The sequence below is a fragment of the Sus scrofa genome, chromosome 13, assembly GCF_054392235.1.
Source record: "Sus scrofa isolate SSC_HxYL_T2T_F1_AM1 chromosome 13, Sscrofa_HxYL_maternal_Yorkshire_Landrace_v2.0, whole genome shotgun sequence".
Taxonomy (NCBI): Eukaryota; Metazoa; Chordata; class Mammalia; order Artiodactyla; family Suidae; genus Sus; species Sus scrofa.
The window spans coordinates 69531883-69550297 of NC_139395.1; the positions used below are offsets into that span (position 1 = coordinate 69531883).

Sequence of the window (18415 nt, forward strand, 5' to 3'; positions counted from 1 at the left end):
TTATAGTGATAGTTACATGGCTTACAGAGAAAGAAGTCTGATCAAACTTACTTTCCAATATTTCTGAGAAATTAGGATTTGTTTGGTAACAAGGTCCTTCCTAAAAACACATTCTCCTCTGGCAGGAGGATTCTGCCCATCATGAATGACATTATTCAGAAATACTTTAATTAGATGATTTTCTCACTTACAATCGTGAAGGGAGTATCTGCAAGAGTAGGAACATATGTGGTTAGGAGGACACAGGATGATTTTGGAGCCTGGGGTGATTCTGAGGACAGCGGTTGAAAAAACCTAAAGTTTAGTGAAGTTTTATCTGTAAAACCACTCACACACTCACATATATACATATACACACACTGTGTGTATGTATGTGTGTCTATCTTTTACAGACAAAACTTCACTAACCTACAGTTTCACCTGTAAACTAGCTAGTACACAATCATTTACTTGAAAGCTCTGCTTGAGCAAAATAATACTTTTGATATTAACCAACAGTTGGTTAAATTTTCAATCTGCATGTGCATCTGAAATAAGAACTTGTGCTGCCTATTCATCCAAGGAAGATTTAAAAAAATCTGCCAGGGAGCCTAGCTAGCATGAGAGTCCTTCTCTTCCAGCTTTTTGGTTTAATGCAGAACAGAGGTTCTCGACCTTGAACAAGCACCTGGTGGGCTTGTTAAACACAGGCTGTCGGCTGGAAAACCTGTGTTTTAACAAGCTCCTGGGTAACGGTGATGGGGCCAGGCCAAGACCATACTTTGAAAAACAGTGACTTAGAAGAAACTTCTGGAGACTCTCTCTTTCTTTCTCTCTTTTTATGGCTGCACCTGTGGCATATGGCAGTTCCCAGGCCAGGGGTCAAATTGGAGCTGCAACTGCAGCCTATGCCACAGTCACAACAACACCAGATGTGAATTGCATCCGTGACCTACACCACAGCTTGTGGCAACGCTGGATCCTTAACCCACTGAGCGAGGCCAAGGATCGAACCAGCATCCTCACAGAGACATCAGGTTCTTAACCCACTGAGCCACAAGGGAACTCGTGAAGACTCTTCAACAGTCAGAAAAGCTCTCTTTGATCCCTACTGCCACCCAACTCAAAATGCATGTTGTCCACAATTGGACAGTAGGGCCATTCACTTTATTTCACTTTGGCACTACTTCAAATTATTCTTCATTATGAGCTGATGAGTATCATCAAATGCATTTGATAAAAATAGCATCTTATTAGGCAAGGGACCAGCAGATTGGCAAAGAGACCCTTCCCTAAAGTTCCCCAACAGACATGCACACTGCAATATGCCCTCGGTGAACAAAGCAAGCAGGCCATTCGGAATAGATGAACTCATTCTTGAAAATTCCATGCTTGCCTCTGGCAGCACGGTCCGGCAGCACCTCACTAATATTATGACACCTGCCACACCACTGAAGGTGACGCTGGCTGCCAGGAACAGGGATCTGTGGGCTTCAGAGAGAGAGAATGTAAGGCTCCCTGCTGAATCCCACACCCGCAGAGAACACAGGAGGGTTATGTTGGCTCTGGTGGGCCTTTAGCCAGATTTGCTGACAGTATTCTTTTGTACCACCCCCTTCCCAACTTAGCCATGGCCTCTCCCTGCATAGTTAATGAGCATAAGAAAAGTCATTTATAAAAACAGCATGCTTTCACTGTTCCATATGTTTATTTCTGCCTGCCATGGCAGGCAGGTGACAGGAATGCAACAAGCGGGGTGGTTCCCTCCCCTGTGACCCTGTACTGCTGCCTCATGGCAATGTGTGGCTGTGCCTATGGAAACCATTAGAGGCCTGAGACCTGGGCTCATCTGTCATTGCATAAACCTTCCCAGACCAGAATGGAACCCCCGTGATCCATTCCTCATTTAGAAGTTAATTTGGTAAACATGTCCTGATTAGTTATTGCTTATGTGTCAGGAGTGAGGGTGCCACAGAGAACAAGGCAGCGTCCCCACCTTCACATTTTCCTGGGGGCTGAGGGTTGGAGACAAATGATAAGCAGGTTAATAAGTGCATTTGCTGTGATAAGTGCCAGAAAGGAAGTAAACTCTGCACAGAGAGGTGGACGCAGGTGGGGCCGGGGGGACTCAAATCGGGGGGAGCTCTAGGGAGAGGGACATTTAGGCTGCCTCAAGGATGGGTTAGTTGACCAGCTGCAGGTAGAGGGGAATGGTCAGGTCAAAAGTCTTGGGAGGGAAGAGGAGGGGAGGGTTCTGGGTACTGAAAGGAGCCCTGGGGGACCAGGGCGGATGAGGAGTAGGGAGGTGTGTGATGAGGCTTATGGAGCAAGCAGTAAGAGGAGACTGGGCCACAGGACCTTGCAGCCAGAATTAAATGGTTTCATCCTTAGGGTGCTGGGCAGCCAGCGAGCAAGGCATGGAAAAAGCTCAGATCTCAGCACATGGTTGGCTGGTTGAACATGTTGACTTAATGAATGAAAGATAAACGTCTTGTGTTCTCTCTGTTTTCCCTCCCTCACCTTCGTGGTCCAAATCATGGTCATCTAGCTAGCAGCTAGATTGCTTTCAGGGCGCCTAACCAGTTCCTTTATTTCTCTTCTGGCTCCTCAATCCCTCACAAACACATACAAACCCCCACATGTTCAATGAGCCATATGCTGAGGGCAAATGTGGTGATGAGACGTCCCAGGAAGTCACAGTATAGCAGAGGTGGTAGAGTGAACAGAGAACATAGAAACCAGGTGGGAGGAAGTGCAGGAATAGAGTGAGGTACACAAGGGCTCATGGGAAGGCTCAGTGCAGGGACACAGTGAAGCACAGGGCATCATGGGAAAGTTCAGAATAGGAACACAAGTGTGCACAGAGCATTGGGGGAAGGCTCTGGGCAGAGACACAGGGATGCGCAGGGCCTCATGGGAAGACTCTATGTAGGGAAACACTGATATGCAGGGCATCATGGGGAGGCTCAGAATAGGAATACAATTGTGCACAGAGCATCATGGGAAAGCTTGGTGCAAAGACATAGGGATGGGCAGGGCCTCATGGAAAGGCTCCGTGCAGGGACAAAGCAACACGCAGAGCATCATGGGAAGGCTCAGAATAGGCTTACAAGGGTGGAGCACAGCCTCTTGGGAACACTCTTTTTTGACCCTCCTCCCCAAAACCTTTCCTCCTAAAAAAAGAGATAGGTAGAAAGAGGGGAGTAAGCCCTGGTCTATCTTAAACTATTTCCATTTCCATTTCTTAACATAAAAGTGGCTTATAATCCATTGTTAACTGAAGAGAAAACAACAGATCTTAACAGTAAATGCACTGTTCTCAACAATGACTCTCGGCCATAGACAGATACCATACTCATCAATCAAGGGCTTGCAGTTTGTCAAGGCAGGAGTAGACGGGCTTTCTTTTTCCATACCTGTTTTGCCTAAACTAATTCAGAATCTAAAGCCATTTCTAAAACAAAGTTTCCAGGACCTACCGATAAGCTGTTTAAGCAAACCCACTCCTATTTGCAAGAAAAGGATGCCAGGTTCAATACTGCTGTGCAGAGGTCAAGTTTATGTTCATCTAATTAACCGCCATTAACTCTGTTCATACTTAATCGTACCACGACCGCGCTGATTCTCAGTGGACTCACAGTTGCTTTCTTTAAAGCAGTAAACTCACCTAATTGAGGACTGAATATAGCTAATTAAATATGAAAACAGGACTGTGTGTAGTCAGGTTTCCAGAATACTCCTTAAACTTGTTGATTCTGGTTGTCATTTACTATAGAAATCTGTATTTCCTAGCCAACTGGCTTATTAACAGATTGATGGAGAAAGGTCACAAATGCATACATCCCTCAAGTTCTCTGGCAAGTTACAGTTACTGGGTGAAATTTTTGCTTTTCAAAACCAACAACATTAATGGCAAAAAAAGGGACAAGTTACTCTTAACTGATATTTTTTGTCACTCAGAGGCTAAACAACATGAGCTTTGTCAAATCATCCATTCTTCAAGCTGCCTGGGAGGTTAATGGGAACTCTCTGTTCTTCTTGAGGTCATTTCTCTTTGCCCACCACTCTCTCCTCCCCCCTCCCCCCACTGTGAGGGACCTGAGGCTCTACAGAAAGCCCTCTCATTTGTAAGAGAACAGATCCAAGTAACAGCAGGCTGACAGAGGTGCCAAGCAGCACATGGCCTTGTCTGAGAATGTAGCATCTGCAATGTGAGGTGGGTGAATTTTGAAAACTAATCTCAGTGTTCCATATAATGCTGGTGATCTATTCAGTGACTTTGATGAAAGTGATTTATGCAAGAGAAGAATGCACAGATTTTGGAATTACAGCACAGATGTGGCTCCCAGCCCCATTTATAACTCCTTTGTGTTTCAGTCTCTTCCTCTGTGAGATGAGGATAATACTATCACCAATCTTCTGGGGCTCCTGTGAGGATGGGATGGCGTGATTCATGGTTGGCTCTTAGCATTGCACAGGCACATAGCAAGTGCTCAAGAAATAACACTGTGCTTAGAGTTTGGGATCAACAGATACATACTACTGTACACAAAACACATACACAACAAGGACTTATTGCATAGTGCAGGGAACTATATTCAATACCTTGTAATAACCAATCATGCAGAAGAGTCTGAAAAAGAATACATTTATATGTATAACTGAATTACTCTGCTATATGCCTGACAATCAACTCTACTTCAATCAAAAAAGACCATGGTTACTGAAAAGAATATCACTGCAATTTATCTATGTTTTACCTGCCATCTTAATTTGCATGCAGGTTTTAGTGAATGTGTTCATTGTTGTAATTTTTTTATTTGAAGCCTAAGTCCTAATCAGAATAATTTCTCTGCTGTGTAATCAAACAGCAAAGGTCACTACTCTGCCAAAAGTCTCTGGCTGACCTTAGAGGAGGTGGAAAGAATGAATGACACTGCCTCATATGTCACCCTTTTCCCCTCCCCCAGGCCTCCCTCCATGGGAAGACCCACCCCCCCCCAAGAAGCATCCACAGGTTGGCTTTCCCCTTGTCCTAAAGGGACACAGCTGGGTGGAGGGCTGGGGCCTCGCCTATGATGGGATCATGGGCACAAAACCAACTGAGACACACACCTGCCACCCCTGCACCCTTCCCTTATAATAGGTAATCAGCTTTGGCTGGATTCCAGCCACAGCCCTAGAGCTGAGAGGCTCCCTATCCCATTACACCATCAATGTGAGATCTCCTGGGCCAATTAATTTACCCAGGTAGAAGACTGTGCATCCCTTGAGAGCAGGAGACTATCTTCCTTTCCAACTTCCCCATACTTTCACCTGACCGGCACTTCTGAGTATTCTGGGTTACTCAAGACTGGCAAAAGCATTCCCATGCATGAAGCAGCTGCTAAGTTACATTTTCAATCTCTGGTAGGCACAGAACCCGTCTTGATGCTCTAAAGGATGCCACAGTCACCGTTAAAGCATAAAGAACTGCTCTAACTCAACTGATCTTCAACCCCAGGGCAGGCAGGAGGCACATCTGATACTCCCCTCCGAAGTACTCCAAACATCCCCAAATAACTGCTCTAACTCAACTGATCTTCAACCCCAGGGCAGGCAGGAGGCACATCTGATACTCCCCTCCGAAGTACTCCAAACATCCCCAAATAACTCAGTGCATCCCTTAACACATGGCACAGATCACTTAGTATGTGTGCACTCTCGGCAATGTCCTTTAACGATCGGGCAACTTTGTGTGTCGGTGGTGTTCTATTGTGATTAAAGGTATAATAAGGTATGTGTATGACAAGAGGCAAAGCCATTGTTCTGCATCATTAAGCTCACAGCAGCCCCCCAAAGAAAGTGTAGGCAGTTTGCCAAAGGCCCTAGTGAAGAGCCTCTCTTTGAATTATCTCTGGATGAGAAAAGGATCAAGTCTGAGCCCCAGAATATTTGATCCTCTTTGTGCTGCTGTTACAAGGGCTTACTGAAGCCAGACACACTGGACCTACTGGAACTCTAATTTATGGAAACCTTAATTTCTCTGCTCTAATAAGGCTTTGCATAATAAGAGTGGGAATGCAATTATTAAGTCCTGCAAGTGTTTTGTGAATTCCTTTATGCTATGGTTCAGGACTCCCAAAGAATAGGAGAAAGGGGGATTTTACTTAGTTGGCACAAGGGTAATGGGTCTGAAAAGTAGTTTGAGTTTCCTGAAAATAAATCTGCATGGCTTCCTAAATTGCTGACAAAGTGTATTCCAGATGGAAGTCATTTCTCAGCAATTTACTGCACGATGCTTTGGCCAGAAATATTTCCACATAAATCCACCTAGTACAAAACAAACAAAACCCAGGCTCCCTCTTTTGGGGGCTGAGGGGGAATGAGCCCAAATCATACAGATGAATTAAGCACAAGTTAATGAAGATTTACAGGAGATGTGGTAATATTACCTTTTGGCGGGTACAATTCTATGATTATTTCCACAGCAATGAAAGTGAAACAGTATTGTCATGCAGTGATGGTTTAGAGGAAAAAACTCCAGTCAGTTATCAAAAGTACATTTATTTTAGCGCACGGTATTTATTTCATAGGCAGTTGTGAGCATTGGTATACAACTGCCTCAGTGATGCTTCTGTTTTTCTACTTGTTTCACTTCTGAATGCCTGACTCACTGAGAACTGGGGCTCACTGCACATGAGAACTTGGCAAATTTCAGATTACAACATCACCATATGATCACATAAGGGATGGGGGCCAGATCTCCAGTGGCAAGAGCACTTTTGCCCAGACCTCCAATGTACCCCTAGACTGCTCTGAAAGGATGGGAGTCCAGTAGAGCTCTGAGCATGAAGTCATATGTCAGAAGTATTATTTCCAAAATTTATTTGATGCTTATTTTTTGGAAGGTTTTGCCCTCTTCACAGGAGGGTGGCTCAGGCACCTAAGACCCAAAAGATTTGTTTTGACACTCTCCATGCCTCAATACAGAAAGAAACACACACACACACACACACCCCTACCTTTTATTCATCCAGAGTCACTGTATCATTAGATTTTGTCTACAGAGGCAGCCAATTCACATGCACAGCTGTCTTGCTGTATTTTTAATGGTAAGTGCCCTCTTCTGGCTTGTGCAAAAATGGCACCCAACTGACAGCTAATCAAATTCTTTTTAAAGCTGTCCAGCTCCTTTAAAAAATATAGTAATATACCGTTTATTGTGAAATTTAAGGAACAAGAATATTTTCTCCTCTAACAGCCTTCTTCAAATACGCTAATGTTCAAATTCCTCTGTATCAGAATTATATGATTTTTTGAACAGTGGGGAAAAACTGGAAGGAGTTAGAATGACATAAGGGGAAAATATTTACCTGCCAGGTCTAGTAGTATCAAAACCTCCTAGTTCAGCATAAGACTTGAATATTGAAAAATAAAACACTCAACATGAGTGTAAGATAAAGTTCTGTGGGTTGTACCTTAAATACCCATTTCATTTCCACTGAAATTTCCTATCAGTGATGCCACACAAGTTTTAGAGAAGTTACAGGCTGTGGATGATGGCACCTGTGATCAAGCCACTTGTTCTTCACGTGCTTAAAGTTTTTGCAGGGGGAGGCACAGAAATGGCAAGTGTGAGGTGTGAATCTGAACCACATGTCCCATTAGGAGGAGCTGCTCAGAGACTGGGAGAGCCTGTGCTCTCCTGAAAGGAGCGCTAAAACTATTTGTAAACAGAGACAAAACCATGCCAGCATTAATCATCCACCACGTCTTCTCCAACTTGTTCAAAGGGCGAGTGACCATGCGCTGACCCTGCCTAGGACATCCAGCCGCCACCCGGGGTGGGGCGGGAGAGCGGGCGTTTGGAAAGGAGCTTTGCGACATGACAGCTTGAAACACATTTTATGATCCTCAACATCTATTTAAATATTCAGAGAGAAGCACCTAAGTGCCACAATCAGGGAAATCACTTTAGAGACTGAATGGAAAACACACAGAAACGTCAGAAAGGCCCTCTCATTCCCAACACAAACAGGCACAGAAATCCCCAGTTCCTTTCCCAGAAGTAACGCTCAGCAAGGTGAGTGCCTGGCCACTCCCACAGGCTAAAATGCGGTGCGTTACCTGACAAACTTCGTAGAGTAATTTGTACTGCTCCTCTTGCTTCTGCAGGCTGCACAGACTGCATCCCATGTTTAGAGAGCCGGCTGAGGACGGCTGCAGGGTTGGCGGGCGCCTGGGAGGAGCAGCGCCCTCAGCACGCAGGCATGAGGTGTGCTCCAGGAGCCTCAGTGCCAGATGCTGGGACACCGCAGGCTGGCGGTGCTCTAGGAGGCTGCACACAACTCTCCCCCTTCCACGCTCCCCTTCTTCCTCTTGCAGCCTCATGCACGCACGCACAAACAGACATACACGTACTCACACACTGCTCCCTCCTCTGAGTGACTCTGGCAGCTGGATTGTGGTCCAATGCACACGCTATATATACTGCCGCTCATGCATATTAATCAGCCCTCATTGACTATTCATAACAGACAATGATACAGAAGCTATAATTGCCAACGATGACAGTTGAAATTTCTCTAATTAACAAGCAAGTGCTCCACTGGCAGGGAATAATAAAAGACACTAACAATTTTGCAAGCCATTTTCTGGCAGTTACAAATAAACATGACTGCATTTTTAGCCATGTCTCAGGATAATTTCCTAATGCATTTAAGCTAAGTAGAAATTCATTTTTAAATATATCATAAAATTTCTGATGATATAAAATGTATTTAATGCTGCAGATAATGATGGCATATAAATAGGTTTAATGGAATGGACATGTTTTGAATAATGTTCATATAATATTTAGTGCTTTACTAAGCTGTAGGAAAAATCCTCCACATATGAATAAAATATACAAATTTAAATTGTGAGATACATGCATGTGTAAGCAAAATAACCAGAGGGTATAAGGAGAGAGGCTGCCCTAAAGGTGAGCAAGCAGATAATCATTGCTAAGGGTGCATCTTCAATTCCCAAAGCAGAAAGTTATTTGTGAAAGGGCTGCTGGGTTAACTGGAAGGAAGAGAAGCAGCCAGTCTCATGCCATTGCCACAGCCATGTAGCCCATCTCAGAGCCCAGGCCACTGTGCTAAGTGTCACTGGCTATTCAGTATCTGCATTTGATGTTCTGTATCTACCTAGACTTCCATAGCTTTGTTCTGCTCTGAGTGTCAAAGAGGCAGTGACTTGCCATTGCCTGTGGAAGGTGAGCAGGGACAGGATTGAAAATTTTGATCATTGCTGCATCGCTTCCTGATCCCCTTGAATTTAGCTTCTGTGCTACTATGTAAGTTTGATGGTTTAAAAAAAAAACCCTGTGTCTTCATAAATAATCACCTCACTGCCAGAATGAGGGCACTGGTCCCATTTTCCCAACCCAAGTGGTTGATGTTTAAAATTCTCACAATTGTATCCATAGCCTTCACCCCTTCATTTTATAAAGCTTCAACTGTTTCTCAAGAGGACTCCCACGTCTCCTGTCAAGAGGCATCACGGGGCCTGAAGAATAAAGCTCCCTTTCTTTGGGAACCAAGACACACCTGCAGTGTGAGTAAACTAATCCAAATAAACTTCTTTGTGGGCTGGTGGCCAGCAGACACAGCTGGCCCCATTTCTCAGGCCCGGAAGATGAGGCATAGGGACAGGGCTGGGATTAGCTAAAGGCCTGGATCTCTGGAGGGGAAGGAAGGGAACCTTTGACTCAGGCCCTTACTTGGTGTCACCACCTGGGCTGGAGCAGAGAGCTAACACCAGGGAAAGCAAGCCACAGATGGAGTTGGGTAGTGGCAGTGACCTCTGACTTGCTTTGATCCTGGGAAGGGTTTTATGGATCCATGAATAAGTCGCTGAGACCTCAGTTTCCAGATCTCCGAAGAGACATAATACTAACCACGTTGCAGAGTTTTGTTGCCATGATGTGAGAAAACACAGGTGGTTCAAGCCCAAACCAGAGGCCATGTCTGTTCACTCCCCTGGCCTCATCCCCAGAGCCTTCTGTTGTAAGGCTGCCCCCATGCATCCACACTGGATCTCACATTTGCGCACTTCTCTGTCCCCCCCCGACCCCGCCCCACCATCCGCTCTCACCTGGATGGCGTCAACAACCTCCTGCTGTGCTCGCCCTCTCTGAATCTCTTCTTGCCTTCCCACTGACCACCCCTCCCCCCAATCCACTCTCCACATGCCAGATTGTTTCTCACCAGGCAGAAGTCGGACCACTTCTTAAAGACCCTCCCATGACTTCTTGTCACACTTGAATCAAAATCAAAATGTCCACCAGGGCTGCCAAAGCCCTGTAAGATCCTTACCCAAAGAATGCTCCATTCCTGTCATCTTTCCCCTCCCCACCCCATCCTGATGCTCACCTCACTGCCATCCAAGCCATTGTACATGCAGTTCCCCAGGGCCTCTGTATGTGCAGTTCCCTCTGCCAGAATGGCTCCTCCCCTTCTCCTTCTTACCCACCCAGCACTGCCATCTCAGCTCAAATGAAGCCTTCTTGGGAAAGCTCTTGCCTGACACCATGTGTGAATTGCTCTCTCAGTCCCGCAAATGCCTGTCATTTCATCCCAGCCACTTCCTTTGCATTGCTCTCCAAAATGAGTAATGATCCTGTCCACTCATGCTTACTGGCTTACTGAGCATCTCCCTGTCTCGGAATTCTAGCATCTCGAGGACAGGGCCCGGGTCTGACTTTCCACCACAGTCCAACCAGGGAAGTGCCTGGGAGAGACATTTTCTTTAGCTGAATGAATAGACAAGGCTGGGCCAGTGGGGCTCAGCAGCCATCAGTTCCAGTGAAGACTGGAAGTGAAACATACAGAGGAACACAGTGTGTTTGGGTCCCTATGAGGGAAGCATGGCTGCTATTCCTCTCCCAGTCTTTTGAGGCTTTAAATTATTATTATTATTATTATTATTATTATTATTATTATTATTTTGGCAAGTTCTGACATAGTTAGCTTTTCTCATCTTTTCCGTGTACACCCCAAAATTAATGCAGGAATGGGCCCTGGCTGAATAGATGGGGAACTTGGGCCAATCCTTGTAATATTAGAAAACTTTCAGATTTCAACCACAGGCTGAAAGTATCGCCCTATACTTCAGAGCAGTGTTTCTCAAATCTGGGAGTTTACGGACATTTCACATTCTTAAAAATTACTGAGACTCTCCCCATAGGATTATTGTTTGGGTGGGTTATGTCTACTGATATTTATCATGTTAGAAGCAATTGGACAATTTAAAATATGTATTCCCTGATTTATTTAAAATACCAATAACAAATCCACTAGGAATTCACAAAAAATAACATTTTGTAAAGGAAAAGCGACCCTATTTTCCAAAACAAAAGAATGCCCTGAAAAGAATGGCACTGCTTTACATTTTCAAACTCTTTAGTTCTCCTAGATGGAAGACAGCTGGCCTTTCATAGCGGTTTCTGCATTTAATCCTTTGTGACACCATGTCATAGAGGAGCTTCTAGAAAGCTCTACTGTACACTCATAAAGGAATGAGAGTGAAAGAAAGAGGAAAATAAAACCTTAGCATTTTTATGAAAATGGTTTTGACCTCGCAGACCCCCTGAAACAGTGTCAAGGACTCTGGCTGGTACCTGGGTCACCTGAATACTGCTGCTTTAGGAAGACATGACCTGGGGATCAAGAGCCTCCTGTGTGGGGGAGGGGAAGAGTAGAGAAGATACTCATTCAAATGCAATTCATGGTTGGTTTTCCACTTGCTCTTGTGATTAATGATGCATAATTTGGAATCAACAATGCAAAACACTCTTGTACCCATGCTGGCCAAAACAATTCTTTCTGAAGTGATTATGTGCCTTAAAACTAACTGTTACTTTGGAAAATCATCTAGTGATTTTCATTTTCAAAATGTTGCTGTCATAGAGTACGTAGGAAATGTAATTGTGTGAAGGGAGGGTTGCCTATGCTGTGCCGTACACAAGGCTTTTCATGTTGCAGATCCAAGAGACACAGAGCCCGTTAGCAAAGGGGAAGTTATTTTCTTTCTTTTCTTTTTTGGCTGCCCCATGGCATGGAAGTTCCCGGGCCAGGGATCAGATCTGAGCCACAGCTGCGGCAATGCTGGATCCTTTACCCTACTGTGCTGGGCCAGGGATGGAATCTATGACCTGGCGCTGTGGAGACACGACCAATCCTGTTGTGCCACAGTGGACACTCCAAGAGGAAGTTATTTTCAACAGAACTGTGTTTTGAGAGAACAGCTGCACCAGTAAAAATGAAAACTACTGGCTACACAAAGGCATGCCTTGTTTGCCAAAGATGCTGAACATCCTTTAAAAGTTCATTATCACATCCTCAGAAAGCGCCTCCTATGCTCACCAGTACACAAGGCTTTCCCACCTCTCTGTAACATCTATGCTGGCTTCTTCCTGCCTTAGTGGAATTGGAAGCTATAGTGCAAAGCACGGGCTTCGAAGAATACGCACGGAGACAGACGGACATGAGATGCCATACAGGGGGGCAGAAGGTACCCAGGGAGCATCCTTTATAATCATTCTTTGAACTCCCATAAGTCATCAGGGATGCTGCAGGAGCAGGCAGATGGAGTACCACACTTAGGCTCACTTAATTGCAGAATCACATATCTAAGGCAAGCATATTATTTTCAGCACAAAGCCTGAGGTGTCTGTTTGTCTGACACCTGTAATATGACCCTCTTGTTTTTCCCAGTGTGAGCCAAGTACGGCCCTTCAGCTGAACTCTATATTCTTATGTGAAGAGCCATGACAGAAAAGAGGAGGGACGGGGTGGAGCGCACAAGGAGGAAACAAGTCCACATGGAGCAATGGACCTTTGGGGCCATACAGGGGACTACATCCCATCTCCCCCAAATCCCTGAGGCCTGCCTCCACCCCCACCTCTGCTCTGCCTGGCCTTGGGCTCTTTTCAGCTTTCCTCTGGACCCCACTGATTTCTTGAACCTGGCTTCTTCCTGTTTTGCACCTCACTCTCACTTCAATTCCTCCCTTACGCAGGTGATAAGCCCATTGCCCTCAAGATGCAGTCTAAGCCCGAGTGTGAGGCTCTGGCCCTCCTACTTTGCCCTCCACTGTCTTCTCTGTTGTCAGCAGCACCTCCTGTATTCAGCTCCACCTCACCTCCATGCCTAGACTGTGTACACATAGGAAATCTTGCATGGACCGGCCAAGTCCATCCCCTTCAAAGTGCCCCCCAAATCTCCCTACCTCGGCCCCCAGCAACAAGGACCTCATGCTTTGTGGCCTCTTTGTGTCTGCATCTCCTCCTCACCCAAGAGGGCCATTTCACTGCAAGGACCAGCCTGGTCCAGCTGTGTGAGCCTACCACCCTCCCCCAACCTGAGATGCTCAATAATGAATACATACAGCCTGGATATCTACTGAGAGCTTGCTCTATAACTGGCACTTGCCTGAGTTCTGAGACTTTAACAGTGACTCAAATGGACCAAGAAGCCTGCTCTCACCTACAGGATCAAGGCTATCAACCTGGAAAAAAAAGCACTATTTATGCCTGCTAGGGTCTGGATGTTAGTATGCTCCCCCAATTTTTCTGTTAAAACCTAACGCCCCAAGTGATGGTAGGAGGTGGGGTCTTGGGGAGGGGTGTAGGTCACGAGAGCGGAGCCCTCCTACATGGGATTACTGCTCTGACAAAAGCAACCCTAGTGGTCCTGGTCCCTTCCACCATGTGATAATACAACTCAAAGTCTGTGACTTAGAAGCAAGCCCTCACCCATCATGCTGGCACTGTGGACTTCTTGGACTTTTAGCTTCTAGAACCGTGAGCAATAAATGTCTGCCGTTTATATGCCACAAAATCTATGCTAATTTGTTACAGCAACTGGAACAGATAAAGGACAAAAATTTCTCCTACAAGCTCCCCTGCTTGTAGTGGCCAGAGATTCAAAATCACAGTCTGTTGAGGAAACGGGTCAGTAACTTCTAGTTAAGCGTCATCTTTGTCAAGGTGACTTTTTTATAGCTTGTCTGAACCATGTTTACTGAGCTCTGGAACTGATTATTATTATTTTTTTATAGTTGATTTATAATGTTCTGTCAATTTCTGCTGTACAGCAAAGTGAACCAGTTATACACACACATACATTATTTTCTCAGATTATTTTCTATCACGTTCCATCACAAGTGATTGGATATAGTTCCCTGTGCTTTACAGCAGGACTTCATTGCTTAGCCATTCTAAATGTAATAGTTTGCGTCTACTCACCCCAAACTCCCAGTCCATCCCACTCCTTCCCCCTCCCTTTTGGGAACCACAGGTCTATTCTCTATGTCCCTGAGTCTGTTTCTGCTCTGCAGAGGCAACTGATTCTTGAACAGAAGGTAAAGCATTACTAGAAAGCCAAGCGTGGATGGAAGCCACAGCCTTGAAGCAAAGAGCAAAAGCAACTTCAAAGGTGTCAGAAGACACTCGCCAATGTCAGATGAGCCGAAAGAATATATCACAGCAGCTGTGAGTGCTGCTTAATTTCTGAAACGCTACCTAAGCTCAGAACATCTGCTTAGGACCTCAAATCTTTTTAAAAATGAAAGGATATTTTTCCCTTGCCAAGTCTGATTGAGGGGCTGCTGTCCTGAGGGCATTTGCTCTGGGTTCCAGGTGCCTGACAAGCACCCTGGCTGCTGGGGGTGGAGAGCTGGCAGTTTCTGCTGGGAGCCATGTGGGGAAAAGGGGTACCCTGGGCCCTGCAGGAAGGGGGGTGCAGGGGGTAGCCTGGCTGTGGCTCCCACTCAAACCCCATGTGGGTGGGCAGACCAAGAGTTGCTCCAGAAATGAGGAAACAGGCCACTGGACACGAAGGCAGCAAGGATGACAGGAATCAGCCCTGGGGAGGTTGGAACAGGGCACTGAGGGGGACACAGCTGGGGGAAGAGCTCTGATCCTCCATGACTTCAAAAGAAAATTCAAGTTTTCTGATGGGCTTGAAGCCCCGGGGATGCCCCTGGAGAAGCTTTTAATCCTTGGGTGTTTCTGAGGGTGCTGGTGCCTCCATTTCCCCAACTGGACTTGCAATTCCTGGAGTGTGGATTCCTGAGTCACTGCTGTGGCCCCCAAAATGCCTAGAAAGTATCCTACAGCATCAGCCAGTGTGAGTTCCTCGTGGAGAGGAGAAGGTGCCAGGCTCCTGGCTCAGGTCTGAGTGAGGCAGGGAAGGGTGGTGGGCCACTTAGCCCAGCCAATCAGAATGACTCGCAGACTGGGGGCCACTCGAATCTCACACACACCATTTTCTCACCTTGAGTGTGGTGCCCCCAGGCTTCTGGGGAGGGTGGGGCTTTAACAGAGGTAAATAAAGCCTGTGGAAGTTCCTGGAACACAGCCTGCATTATCTGCAATAAACTAAAAGGCAAGTGACAATGGGGGGCAGTGGTGGGGAGGCCCCTCCAGCATGTTCTAGTGCAGGAGTCAGCATATTTTTATCATAAAGGACCAGATAGTAAATATTTTATGTTTTGTGGACCAAGAGGCAAAAATCAAGAATGCTAGATAGGAACTTATGTAAAATCATTAAACATGTTAAAAAAAAATTCTTGGTTTGCAGATTATACCAAAATGGGTTATGGGCTGGATGTGGCCTGCGGATGAGTCTGCCAACGAGACCATCACGGACTCAGCAGAGAGGCCTCTGATACTTATGATGTGATGAAGCTGTGACCCCTCTTCTTTCTGAGGCTCAGGCGGGCAGAGGGATTCACCCAGGAGCACACGACGGGCACAAGGCAGTGATGAGATCAGAATTCAGACCCAGTGACTCCAAAGCAATGGAGCAACTGTGTTTCCACCTGTTTCCTAAGGCCTTATATCTGCGCTTGGAATGCTGGTGCCTGAAAACAAGCTCCAAAAGCTGGCTCCTTTGAGGAGCCGCTAAGGAAAAGCACCTAGGAAATTCAACAGACTCATAATATTCTTGGTCATGATGCAAAAATCTCTAAATGATTTGCCCAGTGAACAGGGCAAGGCAAGGTTGCTGAAACTCTGATGTGTGCCTATTTCATTCTGGATATCATGTTCCCTTTACCTATTTTTTTTCTTCTTTTTTATGGCCATACCTGGTGGCATATGGAATATCCTAGGCCAGGGGTTGAATATGGCAGCTGCCAGTGTACATCATAGCCACAGCAACACTGGATCCAAACTGCATCTGTTACCTACGCTGCAGCCTGCAGCAGTGCCTTGTCCTTAACCCACTGAGCAAGGCCAGGGATTGAGCCCACATCCTCACAGAGACTATGTTGGGTTCTTAACCCACTGAGCCACAATGGGAACTCCCCCTTTTTCTATTTACAGCCACTGAGCATCCTCACCCAGGTGTCCCTGCCAAATCTGGGGGATAACAAGTGTCTCAATTCCTCTACCTCCCACCCTAAATGTGACAGACGCATCAAAGGCTTCATTCTGAAAGGCATGTGGAAGTGACAAAAGCTATAGCTCTGTGACCCCAGCCAGGCTCCCAGCGACCCTGGGGGGGTGATCTGGGTTCTGCCAGGACCTTGGTGGGTCTCCATCCTCTGGACTTGAGTCCCCCTGACAGTAGGAAAGAAGATTTGAGGCTGGGAGTCCAGGCAGGAGACTCGAAGAGAAGGAGATGTGGACACAGGGGTGGAGGAAAGGGACTGAAGGGGGCCTCTGGGGGATGAGAGGGAACTGAGATGGGGCCATGCGCCCCCTTCAAAGTCCCAGGTGGCTTAAGCCTGGCTCTGCTGAGAGGAGAGAGATTCAGATGAGATGGAAAGAAAGTAAGCAGCAGGACAGAATAGCCAGGATAAAGAAAACTCAGGAAGAGGAAGAGGGGAGAGATGCAGAACCGAAGTGGAGGGACATGTGAAAAATGGCACCAAGTGTGCTGTCCCATGGATTCAGAAAAAAGACCAGAGTAACAGGCCAGAAAAAAAGGACATAAGGGGACACGTGAACATGACAAAACCTTGGAGAGGCAGAGGAGGAGATGTGACCTCATTAAGCTAAAAAAATTAAGTTAGAGGTCACCAACTCTAAGCTGGACCAGTGTAGCATCCTCAGCATTGTGGATCAGGTGCTAGTCCAATCAATCAGGAGCTTCCACCTAAATGTGTGGACTGTACTTGTTTTTTTAAACATCTTTTGATAAATTTTCTAAGTCTGGCACACAGGGCCTTGCATCCTCATGAAACCGATACAAGCAACTACAGAACTAGAGCTGTCTCCTTGAGACAACAGCTTTCCACTCAGGGTCTTCCTGTGTCTACATCTGCACGTTCCAAACTTCCAGCATAGGGTGCTACCATGATGTGTGATGGACAAGCCTCAACACTGTTCACTTTAATAATTTCTTGAAAGCTACTCACCTGGTTTTATTTCAATACATGCATTTTAAAGTGAAATCTAATCCTGACTATAAATGGGAAATCATTCTCACTGCCTATGGATAAAAATTACAATAAAAATTAGACCACAAATTTCAAAATTAAAAGGGGTTCATTCCCATACCGCACATTCTTCTGACAGCCCATCCTGTCAGCAGCAGGTGGAATGTATATCCACTTGGTGCTGAATTCTGGCCTCACCATGACCTTGGCCACATCTGTTCTGCCAGCTTTCTCTATTTCCCACTCCCTCTTCTACCTGAATCTTTTCACCCCATTGTGCTTATATTGAGGCTGTGAGCTCCAACTCGAATACCCTATGCAGAGACCTTGGCCTGTCGAAATTTGAACTCCATCCTCCAAATCCCATTCATATTAAAGCCAGCTCCCATTTCCCCATCAAAATTCCTCTCTTGTTCTTGGGGGCTCCGCCAGAGCATCTGCTGTAATCTGTATTTCACTGGCTTCTCGGAAGCATGTCTGTCTTCCCCATTATTACATTCAAGCTGGCAAACATTAGACTAAGGGTCTGGGACAGAGTGGTGACTGTGGCCAGCTTCTTTCTTCTAAGAAGAAAGCTACAAGGTCCTGGAGACAGAAACTCTGCCATGTTTTATGACCAATAAATAGCTTCATTATAGTGATGAATCAATAAGCCAGCCATTACTGAGCATCTGTGCTGCTCCACGTTGGACAAGCTGAGGGGTCAGAGAAAAACTATCAAACCTCTTCTCCATCCTCAGGGAGCTTATGACTTGTACTGGAAGACAGGGCTGAGCTGTGAAGACAGGCAGGGGAAGGCAGCACTGCACAAGGACACCGAGGAACATTTCTCCTCGTCACCCCACTGGCACAACTACTGCCACGCTCCTTGGGGCCATGCTTCTGGGTTTGCAGTGACAACCACAGTCTCTGGAGCAGGCACACTGGAGGTAAAGCTGGGGGCCTGGGACAGGTAAGCCCCCAGGAATGTGGTCTAGAAGGCAAAGGACTGCTGGGACAGAAGTGGTATCCAAGAAAGTG

At 46.0% G+C, this 18415-nt stretch overlaps 1 protein-coding gene and 1 long non-coding RNA gene across 4 annotated transcripts in view; both read right to left on the reverse strand.

Annotated features, from left to right (window-relative positions):
• Nucleotides 1-18415, reverse strand: part of PDZRN3 (PDZ domain containing ring finger 3) — a 244609-nt gene that overhangs the window by 39421 nt on the left and 186773 nt on the right. The window contains exon 1 of one of the 3 annotated variants that reach the window (XM_013980617.3): nt 8089-8420. The exons of the other annotated variants lie outside the window; for them this stretch is intronic. Coding sequence (XP_013836071.2) covers nt 8089-8352 — 264 coding nt within the window. The 5' untranslated portion in view covers nt 8353-8420. Of the gene's footprint in view, nt 1-8088; nt 8421-18415 lie in introns of those variants that run through there. 3 annotated transcript variants of the gene reach the window in all.
• On the reverse strand, nt 816-7083 carry LOC146397392 (uncharacterized). The gene is made up of 2 exons (XR_014823549.1): nt 5543-7083; nt 816-5451 (listed from the first exon to the last, which is right to left on the reverse strand). It is a non-coding gene; the product is annotated as an uncharacterized LOC146397392 (long non-coding RNA).